Consider the following 11,847-nt stretch of genomic DNA (forward strand, 5'->3'; position numbering starts at 1 on the left):
GAAGCTGAAGCTTTTAACCACAGTCACATGCAGACATGATGTTTCCAGCCTCAGCTGTCAGATTGGGAGGCTAAAATGATGTAAAATGAATGTATGAATAGATGTAGCAGCATAAAGGTCGACCAGAAGAAGAAAGCAGAATTTATTACTAACAGAACTTTGTAGAAATAACACACAGATCAACAGTGGCCAAACCTTATCTCATCTCATCGTTCTCTCAAGTTTTGGCTTTCAGGAGAAAAAATATTGTTATTGAAACAAACACACAACAGAAACTATTTCCATGTTTCCACTTTTTCCTCATTTCCAGTTATTCCTGCTACTATTTACCTGCTATCCTCACTAAACCAACTCCAGCTCAGCTGCTTTGTGGCGCCACCGTGCACCAGAAACGTCTTCTTGGCTTTATTCCAGCCATAGAGGAGCATTATTTTTCTTCTTTTCACACACACATAGAACTTTCTGCTCACTGGTTGATCTTTGGCTGCTCCTGATTGGACGTTACCGTCAATCTAAGCTCTCTGATTGGTGGAAAGTCTGACAGGAAGTGGCTTCATCATCATGTCCAGGTCTAAATAGAGGTCTCTTAGCAACATAGTAGTGATGGTGATGTTTTTATGATGATGTGATAAATAATGCTGTTATCATGGATCATTGTGGATTTACCAGATAGATTCTGAAAAAACACAACATTTAGTGGCTGGATTCTAACTCCTTGATCCCCTAAAGGGTAAACTATCTATCACAATTTACCCCACATAGTTACACACTACCGTTCCTGAGACACTAATGATGATGGAAGAGACAGACCTCGGGGAGTTTTAAGGGTTAATATTTGTAACAAACAGTTCAACACTCATCTGTCAACTTTCTATAGCCACAGTCACATTTTCGGAGACTGAATCAGTTTTCCTACAACATTTACTCCTGGAGCTCATAGTTTCCTTGGACACTGTGTTGCTGCCACCCGGTTTTTAATTATAACGCGGTGTCCAAAGGTCCTCAACAAATCCTCATGTGTCAATGACTTCAATTAAAGACGAATGGCAGGTGGAGACGAGCTTTCCTCTGCATCTTAGATAAGAGACAATCCTCCTGAGCTAATTATTCTCCACTTTAAACTTCTGCTGCTCCACACAAACTTGACGGACCTCACCGTTTCTGCTCAATCAGATTCTCTTTAGACAACAAGATTTTTAACACAGACTTCAGTTTTATTAATGCTTGATTTTAAGAGCAGGTTCAACAACAGCCGGTTAATCCCACTGTGAAACCATGTCATACATGGACTGAAGCTGCTCAAACAGTGAATTGGAATTAGGACATGGACGTAATGAACAGGCGACAAAGTGGGACACATCCCTACTGGTGAAATATTCCCTCTAATATAAATCAGTCTACAGCTGAGAGCATCTCTCAGTTTGACTGATTGAAAAAGGAAATGCTTAATTAGCTGCTAACAGTCTAATCTGTGATCAATCACAAGCCATTTATAACCCAGTTAATATAGAATGATGTGAAAAAGAAAGTCTACCATCTGTCCAATCCAAGGTTTTACACAGCAGGTGTTAAAATATGGTAAATGTCAGACTCTCCAGGCCTCAGTTAGCGTGTTAAATGTTAAAGTCCAGTCCAGTTAGAAAAAGACCGAACCAGTATGGCTTGTTGGGAAGGGTTGCAGCATAGCGATGGAGATTTATAGCACTGTATATTTTACAAAGATAGGCAAATTAATTATAATATGTATCTATTGTGAGCATAGAACCAGCTTTGAAAGCCTGGAGCAGGTGCTTGGGCAGTGGAAAGTTAAAGAACCGGTGCTTAGGCTCCGAACCAGCACTCGAACCATCTCGGTCGAAAAACCCACAACGTGGTTTTTGACAGATTTGATCAGGCACGTGGAGACATTCCATCAAATTATTATTCTGGATTTAAGTTGGGCATGAACAAACCTCCTCCCTACCAGGCTGTTCACAGCATGTGTTTCTATTTAGCTAGATTAGCCATTTTGGAACAGAAACTGCTGTTTAGACCAGGTCAACATATCCAGTTACACTCACACCTCACATTTCCACTCAAATCTCTCTCCACTGGATTCTGTTATTTTCATTGTGACTTAAACCCTGCTTCATCATGTTTATCCAGCATAGTGTAAAAGACATAAAGAAGGAAGGGCAGCTGTAGAAATAAATCCTGTTTAACTGCAACTTTTTCTCTTGCGATATGTTGCTATTTATTTTAAAATGTTTTTTAAATGACCAAAAGTTTTCTCAAAACACGATTAATAAATAAACCAATCCAAAAGACTGCCATGAATGCCACCATCTTTATAAAAAGCTCTTCAGACCAAACATGAGATGTTGGGTCAGATGTCCACAGGTGCAGACTTATTCATGTGAAGGATTTTATGTAAACTGGCTGAGTACTGGAGGTCTTCAGAGCATGACCCGGCATCTTAAGCTTCATCCATCTTTCATGTCTGACTCCTCTAAGTGACCCAGAACTCTACCGTTTAGAACCCACGCTCACTAGCATCCATTATAATGACAAGGAGGAACTTGTGGGAGACTGGGGGAGTGGAGTGGTCAGCAGTAAAGAGTTCAGTTTAATCCCAGAGGTGCCTCCTGTGAACCAACCAAGAAGCAGCCAAGTCAAAAAACAACCATAGGATGAGGTGGTCGGGTCAGCCTCCAGTGCACATCTCCTGGTTAAATAATATTCTCTGAACAGAAACAAGTGGATTTTTTTTCAAGCTAAAGGTGCTAAACCAAAACTGCCAAAGTGGATTTCATTGCCAAACCTCCAAACTCAGAGCTTCAGATTCAGGTGCAAGCTCAGTAAACACTGAATATGAAGGTTAAAGACCCCCACCATGGGGATGAATTATTGATGTCATGGTGAAATCAGAATCAGCTGAATCTGAAAAGAATGCAGGTAAAGATGTTAAACCAACCACTGCATTAGCGTTTCTTAATGGGGGCATTTAGAGTCCTCAAGGGGCGCTGGGACCATTATTCCCATTATCAACTAATTATCACTTTCGATAATTAGTTGCTGAAAGTCAGGAGAAACAAGGGCTAGCCATTAAATACACATTAGAAACACCAATGAGGATGCAGGAGGGAGACCCAAAGATAATATGTTATAGAAAGGTAGCTCATTTCAGTTTTAGCTGTTTCCCTTTTGCTCAGTTTGGGCCACATGTTTAGTCTCATGTGAGATCCATGAGATCAAGTTGTGAATACACACATGGACAAAATTGTTGGTACCCTTCGGTTAATGAAGGAAAATCTCACAGTGGTCACAGAAATAACTTGAAATTGACAAAAGTAATAAATAAAAATTCTATGAAATTGAACCAATGAAAGTCAGACATTGCTTTTCAACCATGCTTTAACAAAATTATTAAAAAAATAAACTCATGAAACAGGCCTGGACAAAAATGATGGTACCCTTAATATTTTGTTGTACAACCTTTTGAGGCAATCACTGCAATCAAACGATTCCTGTAACTGTCAATGAGACTTCTGCACCTCTCAGCAGGTATTTTGGCCACTCTTCATAAACAAACTGCTCCAGTTGTCTCAGGTTTGAAGGGAGCCTTATCCAGACGCCATGTTTCAGCTCCTTCCAAAGATGCAGTAGATAATGATGTGTATTTTGTCCTTATTTGGAATGTGGTAAGCTTTATAATGGCTTTCTGCTTTCACATACAATATCTGTGAGGAACCAAGTGCGAAAATATTTGTGGTTAATTGTACATTGAAGAATATTTCCTTGAGTTTGCTTTTAGTTTCACAAGAGAGTGGGAAAGCATTTAAAGGAAAAGAATGGATGAAGAAGATGACAAGTAAAACTTTTGATCTTTACTTCCATGTCCCGCTCATCATTCAGCTCTTGAATGCCCAGTACACCTGTTCAGCTGCCTGTCATGGCGTGGAGAGCTACGCACACAGAGGACAGAACATCTGTTATTTATTATTTTTATTACAAAACAGAAAAGGTAAGACAGGCTTTATGATACATACATATGATACATTATTTACATATTGTCTGTACTTCATGCATCAGGATTCAGCCGGAAATCCAGGTGCAATCCAAGGGCCGTATTTGCAGGTATGTGGTTAATTTACCTGGTAGTGCAGGTGTTGCATTCATTCATTCATTCATTCATTCATTCATCATTCATTCATACACACACCTATATATGGAGATAGATAGATAGATAGATAGATAGATAGATAGATAGATAGATAGATAGATAGATAGATAGATAGATAGATAGATAGATAGATTTTAAAAAGTATTAAACATAAAGCTTTTATGAGAAAACAAAATAAAAAAAATGCTTACTAAGATACAGACCAGACAGAATTAAAACAAGACAAAAAAGAAGCTACTTCAGCTCCTCAAGGTTGAGGAAATTTTTTTCATTCCAGATGTGTTTCCTCAAACTTTTGGGAGTTATACACCTAGATTTCATGCAGAGTACAAACTGTTTTATGTTCACGTTTTAAACAGAATCCATTTAATGAGGTTTTTCTGCATGAAAGTCAGAAAATTTCCTTCATAGTTTATATAAAAATAGCTTGTTTGGTGTTTAATAGGCGGTGGAGCTGAATCTTTTGAAGGTGGACTTCTGTCAGACTGATGAAACATTTACCATTTAACAATACTTGTAAATTACACTCGAGCTGACCTCAGCTCAGATATTATGGGCTGTTTCTGAAACCTCCAGCAGGGATCAGAAACCTGGACGACGACAAGCTGCCCGGGAATCAGACTAACTTTACATTAACTTTACATTTAAAAACCTCCCAGCAACCTGTGGCAGCTGGTGTGTAGGTTCATGTGTTGGAGGTGATGAGCTCACAGGACAGAGGAAATGAAGTAGCGTTGGTCTGCCGAGCTTGTCTGCAGACGGCTGAGTCAAACTATCAGAGACTGAATAATGAGACAACACACAGCGAGGGCATGACTAATGCACACTTCAAAGTAATGATGGGCACCAGAAAACAAAACACCCCCTGTGGGGTAAATTTAAATAACACAGAATGCAATGTTTTCCAGATCTCACCATCCAGATTTTATTCCCAGTAGAAGAAGAAGAAGAAAAAAAAAAAAACGTATTAGATGATGAAACTGAGACATTTTACCATGTGATGGAAAATATGAGCTAATAGGGAATCTGATGCAGCAACACGCCCAAAAAAAGTAGTCCCAGGGTGATGTTCAGCATGGTGTAAAAAGTAGTTCCAGGGTGATGTTCAGCACGGTGTAAAAAGTAGTTCCAGGGTGATGTTCAGCACGGTGTAAAAAGTAGTTCCAGGGTGATGTTCAGCACGGTGTAAAAAGTAGTTCCAGGGTGATGTTCAGCATGGTGTAAAAAGTAGTTCCAGTGTGATGTTCAGCACGGTGTAAAAAGTAGTTCCAGGGTGATGTTCAGCACGGTGTAAAAAGTAGTTCCAGGGTGATGTTCAGCATGGTGTAAAAAGTAGTTCCAGGTTGGTGTTCAGCACGGTGTAAAAAGTAGTTCCAGGGTGATGTTCAGCACGGTGTAAAAAGTAGTTCCAGGGTGATGTTCGGCATGGTGTAAAAAGTAGTTCCAGGGTGATGTTAGGCATGGTGTAAAAAGTAGTTCCAGGGTGATGTTCAGCACGGTGTAAAAAGTAGTTCCAGGATGATGTTCAGCATGGTGTAAAAAGTAGTTCCAGGGTGGTGTTCAGCACGGTGTAAAAAGTAGTTCCAGGATGATGTTCAGCATGGTGTAAAAAGTAGTTCCAGGGTGATGTTAGGCATGGTGTAAAAAGTAGTTCCAGGTTGATGTTCAGCATGGTGTAAAAAGTAGTTCCAGGATGATGTTCAGCATGGTGTAAAAAGTAGTTCCAGGGTGATGTTCGGCACAGTGTAAAAAGTAGTTCCAGGGTGGTGTTCAGCATGGTGTAGCATCTTTTCTTCTAACATGTCTGGAGACGTCTGGGAAGTGAGGAGACCAGTTGCTGGAGTTTTAGGAGAGGAATGTTGTCCCATTCTGGTCTGATGCAGGATTCTAGCTGCTCTACAGTCCTGGACCTTGGTTGCTGGATTTCTGCTTCCATGATGCTCCAGATGTTGTGTACTGGTGAAAGGTCTGGACTGCAGGCAGGCCAGTTCAGCAGCCGGACTCTTCTCCTGTGAAGCCATGCTGCTGTGATGGATGCAGGATGTGGTTCAGCATCGTCTTGCTGAAATCTGCAAGGCCTTCCCTGAAAGAGACGTTGTCTGGATGGAGCAGATGTTGCTCTAAAACTTCCATATACTTTTCAGCATTGATGGAGCTTCACAGATGTGGAAGCTGCCCACGCCATAGGCACTAATGCAGCCCCATCCCATCAGAGATGCAGCTTTTCACCTGTCCACTGATAACAAGCTGGATGCTCCCTCTCCTCTTTAGTCTGCAGGACACAGTGTCCATGCTTTCCACAAACTAGTTCACATCTTCATCCTGGTTTCCAGTTTGCCTCAGACCATTTAAAATGAGCTTTGGTCCAGAGAAAACGGAAGAAGCTGGTTCTGGATCCTGTTCACATCTGGCTTCTTCTCTGCATGATGGAGCTTTAACCTGTATTTGTGGGTGAACTGTGTTCACAGATTTCTGGAAGTCTTCCTGAGTCCATGCAGTGGTTTCCAGTAAAGAATCATGTCTGATGTTAATGCAGAAGATCACCAGCATCCAGCCTTGTCCCATGCATACAGTGATTCCTCCTGATTCTCTGAATCTTCTGATGATATTCTACACTGTAAATGGTGGATCTTCAAAGTCTGAGGAACATTTTTCTGAAATTGTTCCACAGCTTTTAGAGCCATTTTGTCTCAGATTGGTGAAGCTCTGTCCATCTTCACATGTAAGAGACTCTGCCTCTCTGAAATGCTCCTTTTATAATATTATTATTCATAATAATAATAATAATAATAATAATAATAATAATAATAATAATAATAATAATACATTTTATTTAAAAAAGCGCCTTTTAAAACACCCAAGGACACTGTGCATAAGAACATTAAAATAGTTAAAAACAATAAGTACAAAACTAAACAAAACAGAACAACATAAAGATGGTGAGTGTGTGACTAGATGACATAGGACAGTCTGAACAAATGTGTTTTGAGTTGTGATTAGAAGTGAGGAAGAGAGTCTATGGTACGGATATCAGGGGGAAGAGAGTTCCAGAGATGGGGAGCAGAGCGGCTGAATGCTCGGCTCCCCATAGTGACGAGACGGGCAGGGGGGACAAGAAGCTGGAGAGAAGAGGACGAGCGAAGTGAACGGGTCGGAGAATAGGGAAGAGACCCCATACTTTTGAACGGTAGTGTATGCAGACTGGGTGATACTGTTAATATGGGAGTGAAAAGAAAGTGTGCTGTCGAGGACGACACCCAGACTTTTTACCTGAGGGGAGGGAAGGACAGTTGAGTTGTTTATGGAAATGGGAAAACTGTTGGATTTGGAGAGAGTGTGGGGCGTCGGGCTTTTATACCCAGTCATGTTACTGAGCTGTTACCAGGTAACCTGATTAGTTGTCAAATGCTCCTCCAGTTGTTTCTGGTTTGTACCAGTTACTTTTCCAGCCTTTTGTTGCTCCTCTTCCAGCTTTTTACAGACGTGTTGCTGCATCAGATTCAATATCAGCTCATATTTCCTATCAAATGGTTAAATGTCTCAATTTCACCACCTGATATGTTGTTTATCTTCTTCTTGGAATAAAATATGAGTTGATGAGATACGTACATAATTAAATTCTGTTTTTATTTTCATTTTACACAGCAAACCAACTTTTTGGGAAATTGTGGCTGTAATTTAAACAGCAAACACTAAATGACATTAAATGATAAATATATGCTACAGTGCAGCTTTGTAATCCACCATCATGCTAAACAGCTGTTGCTAGAGATTTGTTTTGATCAGTTATCTGTTTCTTTAAAGTGTAACTACACACCCCACTGCCAAATATGAAAAATGCCTGAAACTACAAGGGTTGGGGTAATCAGGGAGCTGAGAGGTGGCGGGAAACCAAAGCTGAAAACCTAAATGAGCTGAAGCAACACTTGAAAGAAGAATAGAGCAAAGTTCCTCCACCATGTGGTGAGAAATGGGTCATGCTTAGATGGATTTTTGGACCATACTTTTGCAGCAATGTAGGATCTTCTGCTCTGGTTTGGAGTTTAAAAGGTCAGTATGTAAACTGAGGCCCTGCAGCCATCTGATGATGTCAGAGAGGTGTTGATAGGCTTTGTTCTTGAGAATATGAGACAGGAAAAAGTCTTTGTTCAGCTTTTGTTAGACAGAATGACATGTTTTGCTTTTGTTTTCCAGTTTAATTCATTTCTGCTCATTTATTTTCTCTGAATGACTTTCAGTGTTTCTTTGTGTCTTTGCAGGCTGAAGATGCAAATCTGTTCCTTTTTTTTCATGTCATCTATTTTTTTCATTTCCCCCTACAGCTCCCTCCGGTCATTCCATGGGAAAAACTTTTCCTACGGTCCTGGGAGAAATCCAGTTATTTTAGGAAAATACGTCACTGCTTTGAGCTGCAGCCCAGAAACTCTGCCTCATTTCCACCAGCTTTGCTTCTTTTCTCCCTGTCTGGACTTGTTGCGCGTTGTTTACCTCCCCGTCAGAGTCACGCTGCTCCCAAACTGTACAATACAGTAACGCTCCTCTCCATGTTCGTCCCCGTTTTCATGCCCGGTGCAACACGCCTGCGGCAGCGCACGCGGCTCAGACGTGACACATCTCACCAGCCGTGCCCAACTTGTGGAGCAGCTTGGCGGCATTCAGGGCTGTTGAGAAAACGAGGTTCGGTCTTGAAGCGTGACATTGCAGCGCATCTTCTCCTTGCACCCCCCTCGCCCCTTATTTCTCCGTCATGGATGGATGAAAGAATGAATGAAAAGAGGAAAACGAAGCGCTAAGCCACAGGTATGAATAAATGAATGACTAGGGTCGGTTTTTGAATGACAAATCACGTATTTTGCAGGATGTTACTCTGCTTTCTGTCTTCATTGTACGTGAATGCTTATTTTATTTTTATTTTGTTGCAAACATCAGCTGGTATTACAGCATAAACAGCAACACATGCGATAACCTTGAGCCTGTGCCATGCTGGAGACAACGGGTTCATTACGCGCGACAATTTCTGTCTCCAGAATCCTGAGATTTCCTCCTTAAAAGAGTCATTTTTGTGCATGTTTATATCTAAATAGCTGGATCATTATAATCCTGAGCATATTGCGTGCATGTGTGTTTTTATTTCCCCCCTCAGTGAGAGCGTGCTCAACACGTCAGCTCGGGGAGGGCAAAGCCTGCTTAAAATGCAGTGAATGTGACAGCCGAGCCGATAGTCCAGACTACAGCGGAAAGGTGAGCGTGGAGAGGTGGGGGCACTAACATGCCAACGGTACGAGCTTACCCGCAGACGTGACAAAGAAAAGAAAAGAAAAGAAAAGAAAAGAAAGAAAAAAAAGAGGAAGACACGCGGAGACGCTCAGTTGGTTTCCTAAGACGCGCGGAGGTGTCGGAGGGGGAACAGAGAGGACTGAGGTGCGGGAAGCGTCGCCCTTGTCTGGGGGGGAAAGATGACAGTGGTGCCCGGAGAGAACCTGGATGAGACTGTGGCACTGGCCGCGCTGTCAGTCCAGGATGTGTACGACCCGGAGAGAGCCGAGAACCAGGAGTGCTGCGAGCGGGTGGTCATCAACATCTCCGGGCTGCGCTTCGAGACGCAGCTGAAGACGCTCGCCCAGTTCCCCTCCACCCTGCTGGGGGACCCGCGCAAGAGGATGCGCTTCTTCGACCCGCTGAGGAACGAGTATTTCTTCGACAGGAACCGACCCAGCTTCGATGCCATCCTCTACTACTACCAGTCCGGGGGGCGTCTCCGGAGACCCGTCAACGTGCCGGTGGACATTTTCATGGAGGAGATCAAATTTTATGAACTGGGCGAGGAGGTGATTGAGAATTTTAAGGAGGACGAGGGGTTTATTAAGGAGGAAGAGCGGCCGCTGCCAGAGAACGAGTTCCAGCGACAGGTTTGGCTCCTGTTCGAGTACCCGGAGAGTTCCGGACCCGCCAGAGGCATCGCCATAGTCTCCGTGCTGGTCATCCTCATCTCCATCGTCATTTTCTGCTTGGAGACTTTACCTGAGTTCAGAGAGGAGGCTAGAACGATTGACGAGCTGTTGGTTGTGAACGGAACCGCGCGTGCAAAGAAGCCAAACCCGTTTACAGATCCCTTTTTCATCGTGGAGACGCTCTGCATCATCTGGTTCTCCTTCGAGCTGCTGGTCAGGTTCCTTGCATGCCCGAGCAAGCCCGCGTTCTTCAAGAACATCATGAATACCATCGACATCGTGGCCATCATGCCCTACTTCATCACGCTGGGGCTCGAGCTGGCGGAGCACCAGGGGAACGGGCAGCAGGCCATGTCGCTGGCCATCCTGAGGGTCATCCGTCTGGTCCGGGTTTTCCGGATCTTCAAGCTCTCCAGACATTCCAAAGGGCTGCAGATCCTCGGTAAGACACTGCAGGCCAGCATGAGGGAGCTGGGACTGCTTATATTCTTCCTCTTCATCGGGGTCATCCTCTTCTCCAGCGCGGTGTACTTCGCAGAGACCGATGACCCGGATTCGGGCTTCAGCAGCATCCCAGACGCGTTCTGGTGGGCGGTGGTGTCCATGACAACAGTGGGCTACGGGGACATGTGCCCGGTCACCATCGGGGGTAAGATCGTGGGCTCCCTGTGCGCCATCGCCGGGGTGTTAACCATCGCGCTTCCGGTGCCGGTCATCGTGTCCAATTTCAATTACTTCTACCATCGGGAGACAGAGCACGAGGAGCAGTTCCAGTACACGCACGTGACCTGCGGCCAGCAGCAGCCGGCGTTCGGGGAATTTAAAAGGAGCGACAGCAAGCCGTCCCTGTCCAAATCCGACTATCTGGACAGCGACGACGCGGACTCCATCAAGTACACCAACTGCAGCCCTCACAAAGCCTTCACCGGGAAGCTGACTGACGTCTGAGTGCAGCTGGGAATGACGCATCCGCTGCGCGCGGAGGGACCCCCTGGGCGCAAACACATGTGCTCTGGTTTGAGTTTAGACTGGAACTCCTAATTTTGCCATCAAAAGGAATAATTTCAAGCAGAGGACGGATAGAAGATTTCACACGTTTCTCCCTGAAAGTGTCTTCCACGCGTGCCATGAGTCAGAAAAAGAAAGAGAGAAAAAGCTTAAAAATTATGCGCATATGTAGCACTTTGTCATTTATAAATCTTAGTAAAACTTTCCAGATGCAGGTTTAAGGTTTACTTTTGCTTTTCTGTCTGTCCGAAGCAGAAATTCAACACAGGACCAAATTCAGACTAAAACAGGAGGCGCGTGTCTGCTATCATGCTACACCAGGATGCAGCTCAGTGGTGGATCACAGTCACGAGTGACGAGAATTTCATTTTAGTTTCATCTTATCTGTTAAAACAGGTTTCAGTTCCATCAGTCTGGCAGACAGAGTGCAGGGCGAGCTGCTCCTCGCGCTGCAGGAGACAACGTTCCAAATCGGGCCCAGCTTCTCACGAGCCAATAGTGCCACCGCGTGGAAGAGGGCGCGCCCTGCGTGTTTTCAGCAGATGCAGTTTCTATAGCAACCTTCCAGACTTTTCTGAATTGTCTGCCACAGCAATGAACGGACGCAAGCTAGAACTGGAGAGGTCACAAAACCACCATGTTGTGGAAGCCTCCATGTTGTCTGATTCCACCAGCTGGAACATCTCCTCCTCTGACCTGCTTTCCCCTCAAACAACAATAAAATCT

General features: G+C 43.7%; 1 protein-coding gene across 1 annotated transcript; it reads left to right on the forward strand.

The window, feature by feature from the left end:
* Positions 1 to 8,043: 8,043 nt before the first annotated feature.
* On the forward strand, positions 8,044 to 11,847 carry LOC121634883 (shaker-related potassium channel tsha2-like). The gene is made up of 2 exons (XM_041977843.1): positions 8,044 to 8,962; positions 9,306 to 11,847. The coding sequence occupies exon 2, from the start codon at positions 9,619 to 9,621 to the stop codon at positions 11,059 to 11,061; it is 1,443 nt and encodes a 480-aa protein (XP_041833777.1). The 5' UTR covers positions 8,044 to 8,962; positions 9,306 to 9,618; the 3' UTR covers positions 11,062 to 11,847.

This window comes from Melanotaenia boesemani, chromosome 23 (assembly GCF_017639745.1).
Source record: "Melanotaenia boesemani isolate fMelBoe1 chromosome 23, fMelBoe1.pri, whole genome shotgun sequence".
NCBI classification, from domain to species: Eukaryota; Metazoa; Chordata; class Actinopteri; order Atheriniformes; family Melanotaeniidae; genus Melanotaenia; species Melanotaenia boesemani.